Here is a 12,301-nt window from a genome sequence, read left to right as displayed (position 1 = left end):
GTGAAGGGAGTGTCCTCTACATCACCCACGAGGAATTTCAGGTATAAAAAAAAAGTTGTTTTTTTTCTACCATGGATTGCCTTTCTTTTTCTAGTTAATTTTTTTTTCTCTCTAACATAAACAGAAATGGGTTTCTGAGTTGCTGCACCATGCAGTCTTCTGAAGGTGTTTTTTTTTCTTCTGAAATGTAATGTGAGGACAACAATGTTGTCAGGAATGATTTCCAAAAGAGATGGGTGGTCTGAAAATGCTTGCAGGGTGTGGGGGGCCTTGCAGCACTGTGTGATGGGTGTCATCCAGACACACCTGTCTGTGTTTAGGCTCACTCAGGAGTGAAGATCATGCTCTTGCACATAAGACAAGGACCACCAAGTCATCAGACTGTAGCCCAGTTCTGTATGGACATGATGTCGTCCTTATTACAAGTGACAAAAGCATCCCAACTATGGTTCAGGTTCACAGAATCCATACAAAGATTTCCTTTTACTAATGAGTGGTGATCCTGTCAGTAAGAACACAGGGCTGCTGTAAGAGCTGCCACTTCTGGTTGGCAGTGAGTCTGCTGGACTTCTGACAACAGGTATGGTTACCAAAAGTCCACTAGGCTGACCTGATGTCTTTTGGGATGCTCTGGAGGGCTGTGTCCAACCTCTGGCCTGTGCTAGAGAAAGCTGCTTGTGCTTGCAGGTAAGTTCTGATTTGTCTTAACTGCTTGACAAGAATTACTAGAGCTGAGGTTTACCTTCCCACAAATTCCCTACATGTTAGGGCCAAGCTTGGTTACACTGAAAAATATTGAATGTACCTTACCCCATTTTGTACGATTGTTCTTGCAAACAACTTTTTAGTAAGATGCTGTTCATGACCAGGATCTTCCACGTGTTGAGTATACACGAAAGGGTTAAAAAAGGGCAAAGTAAAATGATCTGGGGACTGTGTTGCTTATGAGCTGGGAGCGAAGATTGTAGTTAATAAAATCACAAAGGGTGTGGTTTGAATCTGAAAAAGCTGAATCTGAAAAATCTGAATCTGCACTGATTTTAACCAAGACCTGCAATGCAAGAATTTGGTGACAATAAAATATGTGAAACATAAGTATAAAATAAGAAAAAATGTTGTGGTGGGTATTGACAGTCTGGGACTTCCTGCCCCACAAGGCAGCAGAAGCAGGTGGCATCAGCAGGGTCAGAAAGAGGCTAGTCAAATCCAGGCAATTTATGTGAATATTAAAATAACATGGTAAGGATGTGCCTTTAAATATTCCCAATCCAATAATTGTTGATGCTGGGAGAATACAGAAGCATGGATTCATCATAAGGCACTTGAACACTCCTTAAATAATATCTGCTGTTGCTACTATTGAAAACAAGACAGTCTGGATGGATCATTTGTCTGACCCTAAAGAATGCTGGTTATGTTTGTTTCTGCTGGGTACTATTTTGAAGTCCTTTTGTGTTGGTTTCTTTTAGTTTTTATAGAGATGGGGTATCTCTATTCTATAACCTTAAATCAACACACCTTATCTCAGTGTTTACATACAGATGTACAAAACTATATAAACTTTCTAACAAGTTTTGAAAATTCTTTACAAATCCATTTCCTACACTTTCGCTGTTTCTTTTTCCTTTCCCAGCAAGTCACTGATTGGCTTGTGTAGAACAGCTTCTCTTCTGGATCAGATTTCTCTTCTGGATCCTCCAGACACAACTGGGATAACTCCATGTGAAAGGGAAACTGAAACCCAGCAGCTGATGGTAGACCATTTCTGCTATTGCTAGCAAATGTGACAAAGCAATACTTGCAGAAATTCAGAAAATTTGTGGGATATTTTGAATAGCCGGAAGGGCCCAGTACCTTTGAAATATTTTCCCATATATCCGTTTTCTGAGGCGTTTTCTATGCTGAAAGCTGCCCAGTGAAGGCCCGTTCCTGTGCAGTGGGTAGGTGGCTCGGGATTGTGAAGCAGAAGCTTTGTAGAAGCTCAGCTCAGGAGATGAGAAGACCATTTTCAAGTATGTAGAAGAAAACCACTCAGACCCCTGCATTACTGAAGGCTGTACATTTATTCTGTGCTTGCAGCAGCAACAAGGAGGGCAGACAAGCTTAATGCAAGTCTGCTTAAGGCAGGGGCTGGGGGAGAAGACAATTGAGGGAATCCCCATGAAACTCACTTAAGTTTTTTCCACCTCAGCTTGAGAACTGGAGCCTGGCACGGCATTAGCTCAGACTCTGGGGTTCAAAAGCAAGAAAGCTTAGAGTTGGGTCTGATATTTTGTTGTTGTTTTTGTCAGAAGGGAAGCATTAGCCCTGGGTAGGAGCACTCTGACTGTTCTTTTCTTCAGCTTGCTGACTCAGGTCCCAGAATTTCTGAGCCATCACTCTCTTCTTAACAGAGCTTAGCTCAGCTTTTGCCTGGAGCTCTGCTGTAAAGAAAGACCTTTTTTACAGACCACTGCCATAAGTGGAGGGAGTGATGAAGGCAGGCAGGTAAATTCATGCTGACCGTAGCCATAGCTTTTTAATTAACTTGCTTGTTGAAAGGATTTACAAGGCTTCTTTTGCTCGCATCATATTGCAGATTCTGCAGGGGGAAAAAAAAACCAAACCAAACAAAAAAAAACCCCAACCACATAGTGAGAGGTGACTTCTTTTGATTGACTGCTTAAATATTCTCCAAAATTAATTAACCTGTCATACTGCATATAGTAAGAATAGTTTCTGTCTTGTGATGGAGAGACTGAACCACAACTGACTGCTGCCTGAGAGATGCTGCAGGAAACACAGGTCCCAGGGATTTTTAGTTCTGCATTTTGAGGTGGCCTAGCTATTGATTAATTTTGTTCAGTTAGTGAGACTTGAACAGCAACTTGCATAATTTTGCTTGTGATTTGGATGCAACATTATAAAGACATTGGCTCTAGAAAGTTTATGAATGGCTGAATTGTTATGTGATGAAATAATTAAGTGAAATTTAAAATCATTCACAGTTTACCTTTATCTCAATGTTGATCACTCTGTGTCTTACTTGAAAAAAAAATCCTTATATGCCTGCATTCTTACTTGGTTTTTGCTTTTAATTCTAAAGTAGTGTATATATATTAAAAATATATATTTCTCCCTTACAAATGTTGCCTTTCAGTTTATTGGCCACTCATTTTGATAAACTTAAAGATAAGAAAAACACAACCAAGGTAGGGGTAAGATTGAAAAGAAAGTATCAGTGAGATACAGTCATTATCCCAGGATAGATACCAACCACAGAAACTCCCCACATACTTTCTCTTTTGCTGTTGTTGGCTTCAGACCTTGCTTCATTTAAATTGCACCTGGCATTCTTAGTACACGTAGGTTGCAGACATTCCTGTTTGCTGTAGAGAAGCACAGGTTTGAAAAGTGCTTGCCACTCTAGCTGAGCAGGAGAGATTCCCAGTGCCAATTTCTTCTTGCAGCTAGAGAAATTACCATCTATGTTTTCAGATGGGTTTTGCATATATCTTGTCTCTTGTTTGCAAATTATATCAGTGTCTAGCAGAATGAAACTGGGCAAGTTCTGCTGCCAGGACGACCCACATGTGAGAGGGAAGTCTCAGGCATAAGTCTTGTTGTGCTGATGTTGAGCAGGAATGGAGCAGTACCAGTTCTTCTTGAGTATTGCATCTCATGGGTCAACTTGCACTGTCAAACCGTTCTACCCTACACCTATTTAATCACCACTTTGCACTTGCTGGATAGGATTGCAGAGCTGGTTTTTCTCCTGGAACCATTCCCTGACTACATCCATCTGAACAATTGGGAGCCCATACCTTTGGATCCTTCACAGTTCTGACCTGCAGTGCTCCCGCTTTTAATCCAGTTCTTAAACAACAGAATTGTATTGTCTGAACCGCAGTCACCCTGTGAGGGGTTCAAAATATGGTGCTGATCTGGACCTTCTTTGGAGTGGTTGATGTGACTGTTTGCTCTTAAGAGTGTGCCATGAGAAAAAAGTTACATGTGCATCTATTTAGCCTAAAGCCTCTGCCTGGGAAGCCAGAATCTATTTCCTTGAATCCCACAAACCAGTGTGTGCCCATCACCATTTCCACATGTGACCTCAGCCCTGGACAGGAGGACTTTCAGGACTGCTTCTCTGGGTTAAGAGCTGAGTTATATTTCTCTTCTAATTACCATGTTGCCGATATGCTGTTCTACGGCTGCTCTTAGACCAAACCTCAGCTGTTGTCTATCTTAAGTGTCTCCTGCAAACATCAGACTGAAGTGTGAGTCTGGATTTTCTGCAAGGTCTGTGCCTCTAGAGGCCTCTGCATTTCTGTAGTTCTGCTGTGTGGATGCCAGAACTGATCTATACATACTCAGATACTCGTGGTGCTGAAACACCAGAATAGGTATCAGTGACCTAGCAAGATGCAGCACAAAAAAGGAGCAAGGTTCTTTTCCCTTGTGACTAGGACAGGATTAGGACACAGGCTTTATGTTCTGCCTAAAAAACTGCCATTCTGGAAAAACCTGTAAAAGCTGGGGTGTCGTGAATGTAGAAACTGAGGATCATGTGTGTTTAAGGTTTCTGCTATTGAACCTCAGGGCAGAAGAGAGTTTGAATATCTAATGCAAAACACTTTTAACAACTGCTTCATTGAGCAATAACTCTTCATACAGCTAGTCTCTGCTTGTTTTGCATTTGCCCTAGGATCTGTAAATCACAGTATTCACAGGCAAGCATGGGTTGAGCATGTAAAAACACATAGGCAAAGAGTTGAAGACTTGGGAATGGAATATACAAGCTCCTCTACTAATTTTCTTGTTTAAGATGTCTCTGCTGGAGAATATGCTTTGCTGTAGAGGAGACTAAGTTTTCCTCCTCTCTGGTATTTTGCTGTGCCTCGCCCACATGAGAGACTTGTGTCCAAATGCAGCTTCTGGGACGTGTGCAGCTGGGGAATCACATGTGGCACAATTCTAAAAATGATCCATGTATGTGCTGGTGCAATTTCAGGAATTCAGTTCCCAATGTATGGCTCAAAGCACATTTTAGCAAAATTCCCTTCTTCCATGAGTTTGCTGAGCTAGATTAGATTTTTTTCTGTAGTTGAAGAGCTATTTACTAGACAGAATTTCAAGTCCTGCTACATGTAATATAAAACAAACAAACAAAAAACAAAACAAACAAAAATCTAAACCAACCTACCATACCAAAAATATAGGAATAAATTATTTTGCTTAGCTAACAAATTATTAGATCCTATGTTTTCCTTTCTTTTCCTCATTTTCTTCTATCTGTTGGACTGAATTTACTTCCTGAATTATTTTATTAATCATCACTAAAGCTCAGAAGCAGCCAGTGAGTTTGCTTGAGGTACTTGAGCCTGCATAGCTTTGAAACTGGCAGAAGCATACTCACAAGGCCGTTTGTACCAGGTCAATTTCATCTCTTCAAGCCACAACAAAATGGAGATCTCAGACCTTGTTTAGATTTTCAGCACTATTTTAATTAACTTTGTCTCAATTCTCACCTCAATTACATTTGTTTCTTGCCATTGAGAAGCTCTCCTCATTGTGCCTGAGAATGGTGATTGTAACAGATTTTACTTTTAAACCCATGATGAGGCACGCCACAGTCATCAGGCCTCATTTTTGTGGTTGATCCACTCATACTTGGGACTGCAGTGCACCTAAAAGAGATGTCTCCCCCCGCAGGATCCCCTCCCACCCATCTGTCCGTACCCATCCCTGGGGGCATGCTATGCTCTCAGGTCTCCCCTTGTACAGGGGATGTATTGAAAGCAGGGAAGCTTACCTCCTGTTACAGTGCTACCGAGACAGCACAGAGCTGTGCTGAACAAATTAGAAGTGGGTAAATAAATTCAGTTTCCTTTACGCTTGGTTGCAATGATAGAGATTGATACCCTGCTAACTGCAGCCTGCCCTGAGACAGGGGCTGTCCTGAGCTTCAGGACACATCCTGAACTTCACATGGAGGCTGATGATAATTTTTCAGTAAGCATTCACTGGGAGTCAGTAAAAATTGCCTGTCTTTAGCTTAAAAGAATAACTTTATATCATTCAGCAAGCAGTGATGGGAGTGATGCTTTAAAATCTCTCTGTTTGAAAGGAAGTAGTTAATATTTTCCCAAAAGCTCACATGTTTAAAACTTCTGCCCCAGCTGCAAACTCTGCCAGCAAAATGTTTTTCTTTTTTTTTCTTTTTTTTCTTTTTTTTTTTTTTTTTGCCATGCTTCATTGTTTCAGAAATTTTATAATTATCTTTAGGCCAGGAATCTTGTGATGGGCCTCTATTCATCATGGCCTGTATTGGATTCCTGCCTTATATTGCTGTTCGTAGCCTTTCACTTATGTCTTTATAGCAGCTTCATGCTCTGCCCTCCACTGAACAAGAGACGGCCAACATCAGTGTATAAGGCAGAGCTAGGGGAGGAGGAATTGCAATGAAGCTCTTTCTGCATTCTTGGAAAATTGATATTAAGACTGTACTAAAAATGAAGGTATTTGTGTTCTTGAAGGAGAAGGCAAAGTGGTATTAGCTTGTATGATGGAGCTCTGTCATAGAAGTCAGCCAGTCTTCTCTGTCAGTCAGTGTATCTCTGACTCAAATTCACATGGTGCCTGCGCTCATTAATTTCTTGATTTTCTTTTTCTTTGCTAATCTGCTTAACTTTTAAATGCTTTCCTGCACATACTATCAGAGCTCAATCAAATATAATTGGAAAAATGTGACTAGTTTCTTGAGGCGTTGTCAGCCCAAGTCAGATGGGGGTCAGCAAAGCAGCATGTTGTTCATATGCCTAAGCTCCACCTATCTGAGTAAACAAAATAAAATGCTGTTTGGACTGTAGAAAACTCAAAGCAGACTCAGGAAGAGGCATCTCTGCAGCCCCAGATGAGTCAGATCTTCTGTCCTGAAGTGAGATCTGTGATCAGGCTGCCCCCTGCACTGAAGGTGGGTAAGGAAGAAGGAACAGGAGCCCTACTGCAGAGCCAACAATTCTGGCTTGCCGAGTCAGCCAGCAAACCACAGAACTGCTGCTGGTTTGGCCTCTGCCTCTCATTTGGCTTCATCTTGGCAGCCACCCACCCAAGAGGACAGTGCTCTTTTTCTGTACCTGCAGCATGAGCTTCAGGCAAATGCTGCTTATTGGTTCAATCTGCCATGTGTGGGTTGGAAGAAAACATCGCACCCAGAGAACCCATTGCTGCTGGAATTTGCAGCGGAGAGGTCTTGTAGCCAGCTGAGCACTATTCCTGACAGTGTCCATGCCTCCTCTGGTCCCCCCACCCTGCTGGCTTCCATACAGTAGCTGTTGGTGTCTGGGTTTGTCAGGCAGAGATGCCTGCTCTGGCTGCATCTCAGGCTTCTACCCTCACCTCCCCAGGGGGACATCTGAGCTCAGAAATTGCTCGCTGGTACAGTGCTTCTGGAGGTGCTCTTCACCTAAAAAATTCTCTAACCCTGCCTTTGCAAAATGTTGGGTAATCTAAAATTTTTCACACATGCCTGCAAATGAGGATTCTGCAGTGGTACAGGGGAGTTTAGAGACCAGCTGCAAAAAAGCTGAAGGCAGGACAGAAAATCCAAGGCCAATTTCAGATTCAGCTAATTACATCCTCACTGACGACAGATCCAGAGGTTGTCAGAGAGCCACAGTTCAGCTTCAGTCACTTGGACACCCTTGGGGTTTGTGATAAATAGGATGCTGATTTAAGAGGAGCTTGGTAGTGCTGTGCTGAAGTTTGCATTGAAGAGAGACTTTACTACTGCTTAATGTACCTAACTTCTTAAAACTACATGTTTTTAACTGCTTTTTACTTGTTTGTTCCAGGTTGCATGTCTGGTTGGACTTGATGCATGGCATTTGCATGACACTAAACAGCCTAGCTGTGGATGTGTCACTGAGCAAACATGGCCTACCCAGCAAATACTAACGGCAGTGCTACAGGTAACGCTTCCCCCTTTGGATTATTAATTAAAAGAATTCTTACATTGTGCGAGCAGGAAAAGGAAGTAATGGCAGTTTAAACACTGAAAAACAGTTTCCTGGTAGATCAGAGCCCATCTGTTCGCCCCCCATCCCCCACCTCAATAGTCTTTTAAATATTTATAGTGTGCAAAGTAGTTTGGGAAGACTTAAGGGCTGGCACTCACTCATTCAGCATGCAGTGTCGTCTGCTCTCAAGGACCTACAGGGGCTGACTCTAGGCTCTGGGAGGCCTAGGGCTTTGCTGCAGAATCATGTGGCTGTTACACTGTGTCTGTAATAATTTGTGAGATTAATCAACTCTTAATGCATCAAATCCCCAGCCCTTCCTGGTCACCCTTACTGATCAGTCTAATTTTTGTTGCTTGCTTCTCTGCAAAGCATAAAAACATTCTTAAAGCAATATCCTGAAGGGGTGTTCACTTTTTTGTTATATTTTAAGAACTTCCTGAACTGTCTGTTTTGGTTGTGTGATACTCTGTGATATGGATTGCTTGGCATGTTCAAAGGTTGCTGAGGAGGGCTGGCAGGTCAGGAGGGGGCAGGAATTGCAGAACTGATAACAACACAGCAGCAGTGTTCCTCCTGCAGTTATGTCAATATTTTCCTCTTCTGATCACTGCACAAACATAGTTTTAGCCCACTAAAGCTGAGGTTGTTACAGTAGGATTACACGGAAAATGTCAAGTACATGGTAGGAGCTTGTGAGTTGCTCACTGTGCTCACTGTATAATTATTCTAATTAGAGCATGAGATTAAAACATTTTGTGTGCAGGATATTAGAAATATGGAGTGTCACTATGTGCAGTTTATGCAAAACAAGTGTTTTTTAAAAGCTAGCGAAAGTTGAATTAAGTCTTTGAACTACTATTATCTGTTGATGATTTAAGGTTAAATTTACCAATGTTGTTGAATCTTGAGACTGCTGAAATAAGGTATTTCTATTCCCTTCCCCCATCCCCTTTTTATATAATTGGAAGTATATTCTTTAAGACAGAAACCATATCCTTTTGTAACCTTTAGTAACCCTTTTGAAAAGGTGGACTGCAAAACCTCTCGTGTCTGACTTAACTGTAGCTGTTTGCTGCCTAAACCCCCCATGTAACTTGACTTTTGTTTGTAATATGCCTTTAACTTAAGTCATGCAGAAAAATTTCCTCTGCTTACAAGGAAAGAAAAATTGTGCATGGAGTGTTACTGATTGCTTTACTAATCTTTTTTCTCCCTGCAGTAGAGTTGTCTATTGAAAAAGTTGGTGGGCTGATGTGTAAGTCTCAAAGAAGCTAAATGCTTGTGCTGTTACTGCAAGATGAAGTTTTAGTTTCAGGATTGTTATGCAAACAAGGCTTCTTGCAGGATAAAGCTGTTTGTTCCCTTATTCGTAGAAAGACGCTATAATAAATTATGAGTATTTAATTCAGAACTAAATTGGACAACATTTTGCAGATACTGTCAGGACTTGTTGGCTTTGCAAACCCTTGAGGCCGGTGTTCTAACATGCAGCTATGTACGCCCGTGTCTCCAAATCCTCAGCAGTTCATAATAGACAAAATATTGGGTGGCAAATACCTGTGATTTGTTGTGCTGCTGTGCTGCCTGGGAGAGAATGCCTTTGGATGAGCAGGAACTGATCTGGGCGTTGGAGGTACTGAAGCAAGTTTCTTAATTGCATGGAGCTCTACGAGTGGAAAGACAGACTTCAGGGGTGGTGTTTTCTGCGCCCTCTGAATCAATCAGCAGCAGGAAAAAGAACTAGAAAGACTTGTTAGGGACTACTAAGCCGCATTTATGTTACTTGAATATTTTGGCAAGTCTGACCACATGTTCAGCTTCATTCAAGTATGAAGTGACTAAGAAGCAAGCAGTGGTTTGCTTTGGTTAACTCGAGAATGTGAGTACTTGCACTATCAAATAATTATGCCTATGTGCCATTTCAGTAATTTTTTTTCAGTGTACAAGCCTATATGGAGTACTGCTGCTGCAGATGAAATCTGTTGGGGAATGCTTGAATTTGGAACTTGTTTCCATGAAAGGATCTAGCTACTTTGTATTTGCATAGAGATTTTTTTAAAGGGGATATTTATGGGAAGTAGATTTGCTGTAAATATTTTAGTGAGTGTGTATAGGAGATAAACTACAAAGCAAGTGATGACTTTATCATGAAAGCACCTATCATAAGTTTCTCTGTCTCTTGCCTATCTCAGTAAAGACATTAACCCTAAATGTGGTGAATAAATGACAGAGACTGTGATTTATGCTTCAGTATTGTTTGTCAATAGTTTTGTTTGCTGCTGACTTCAAAATTTTATCACTCTGTTCACAGTTTCATTGCACAGAGGTCTTGTAGTGATCTGTATTTCTTTGGGCTGCAAGCTTATTTGTTCTTTTTTATCCAATTTGGAAGTTTTTGTGACTTCTTACTGATTTTGGACCAGGCTGTCAAAGCTGTGCTGTCTGCTCAGAAAAGAGCTGAATAAATTGGTGCTTGCAGAAAAATTTGCTGTATTTAATGAGGTGCTGGATAGTGTTTAGTTATAGGTTCTGGATAACTGTTTAGAGTTTTCCCTGGTGGCATGTGAGCTCACTGCTCAGTCCAGTAAACTCACCAGGGTTAAGGAGTGCAGTGCAAGTCCAGAGCATGCTGTGCAGTCATTCAAGAAGCTGCCTTGGGAGCTGGGAAATACCCTGTTGGGAGTCTGCAGTTGGTTTGGTACACGATACAAATTAATTTCTCTTTGCATAGTACAAGAAAAAAATAAATGAGGTGATTGTTTCTCTAAATAGTATTAGTGTCTCCATTAACTGCTGGGTGAAACTTCCAGTAATTGTTAGCTTCTGTGCTTGCTAGGACTGATGCATAATTCATCTATTTAATGAGGCTCTGCTAGCATTTCTGTAGTGATATCTGTAGAAATGTCTCCCAGTCAGCTACAAAAAGCACAATGCACGAGCAGAAAACTTACAGGGCAGTTTGGAAATAGCTCGGGATGGATTTTCACTCCTTTCACTAACAACCTCTTTGTAAAAACTTGCTTTTCAAAACACAGGTTCTGAAAGGCATTGCATGGAATAAACTTCCAGTCTAATTCTATTTATTCTGATATGGAAAACAAGGAAGCAACAAAACAAACATAGGATTTAGATTTAGAAAAGATAAAGGATTAAAAACTGGTTTTGTCATTAACCATAATAAAAAACATGTTTTATTTTACTTCCCTAAGGACCTCATTCTCTATATCCAGAGACTGGAGAATTGTTAGTTTTTTCTTAACAGACATAAAAAAGCATTTCCACTTTTCTTGAGTAGGATGGGCTGCAGGGGTCAGTATAGCAAGGCTGTTGCACAAACCCTTTCTTTACTTCTGCTGTAAAGCAAATGCATATTATTTTCTGTATGCAGGGTCGGAGATTTCCCTGCTCTTTTCTCTTTCCTCCCTTTTGTCTCTGCCTTCTCCTCAGTGTAGTGTGTGGATTTATGTTTCCATGCCTTCCCACTCCATTTTTAACATGCTTCTCTACATACAGAAGCACAGCATCCTGCAAACACATTCATTTGAACTGTTTACCTGCATGTTTAACTCCGCTCCATGCTTTAGATTCCTGCACAATTCTTAAAGCAGTGGCATTGCAGCACCTGTACACCATTTTCACCGTTAATGCACCTGTAAAGCAAGGCACTGCTGCTGTGATAGCCAGTCTGCAGCTGTCGAGTGTCTTTGCTTCCAGTGTACTCTTTTCACTCTTTTCACTCACTGATTTGGGCATCCACCTCCATTCCTTGCAGCAAGCCAGGGCTGTGGGACCACAGGTGCTTTGATGAGAGATACAAACCATATCTGGACCACTGTTTCCTCTGCAGCAGCCTGGCATCCTCTAGTTATTTCATATGTGCACAGTTACACTGGAGCTTCTGGTCAGATTTTCTTTGTATCTGAGCTGTTTTCTTAACTCCTACATAAAGTTGTAACTATACACCAGTTAGTCAGAGAACGAGGCCATTACGAAAAACTGCTGCCTGAATTAATTTTGTTTGAGATACTACTAACGTCAGCATGACTCAAAGACCAAATGTTTAATAAATGTGTTTTCCATCTGCTGGTATATAAATGCTTGAGCAACTGTTGAAAAGTATTATGAAAACCCCAGTTAACTTATTAACCCTTTTAATTGAGGCCGGTAAATACAACATTTACTTAGAGCAAATGTTTTATTCATACACATCCTCTGCATTGATTTGTAACAACCCTTACCAAAGATGTGTAGGCACACTTTTCTTTCAGTTACTGTATTATTTGATTTACAGTCCCTCT

General features: G+C 41.1%; 1 protein-coding gene across 2 annotated transcripts in view; it reads left to right on the top strand.

The window, feature by feature from the left end:
- KANK1 (KN motif and ankyrin repeat domains 1) overlaps window positions 1-12,301 on the top strand; it is a 129,681-nt gene that overhangs the window by 71,518 nt on the left and 45,862 nt on the right. For both annotated transcript variants that reach the window (XM_054287199.1, XM_054287190.1), the window contains one exon: window positions 7,836-7,952. In XM_054287199.1, the coding sequence (XP_054143174.1) occupies window positions 7,916-7,952 (37 nt within the window). In that variant the 5' untranslated portion in view covers window positions 7,836-7,915. The remainder of the gene's footprint in view (window positions 1-7,835; window positions 7,953-12,301) is intronic.

The sequence above is a fragment of the Melozone crissalis genome, unplaced genomic scaffold (genome assembly GCF_028551555.1).
Source record: "Melozone crissalis strain CALT ecotype California unplaced genomic scaffold, PUWL_Pcris_2 ptg000005l_1, whole genome shotgun sequence".
Taxonomy (NCBI): Eukaryota; Metazoa; Chordata; class Aves; order Passeriformes; family Passerellidae; genus Melozone; species Melozone crissalis.
The sequence above is the reverse complement of the archived record's forward strand: the minus strand, read 5'-3'. Positions and strand labels throughout refer to the sequence as shown.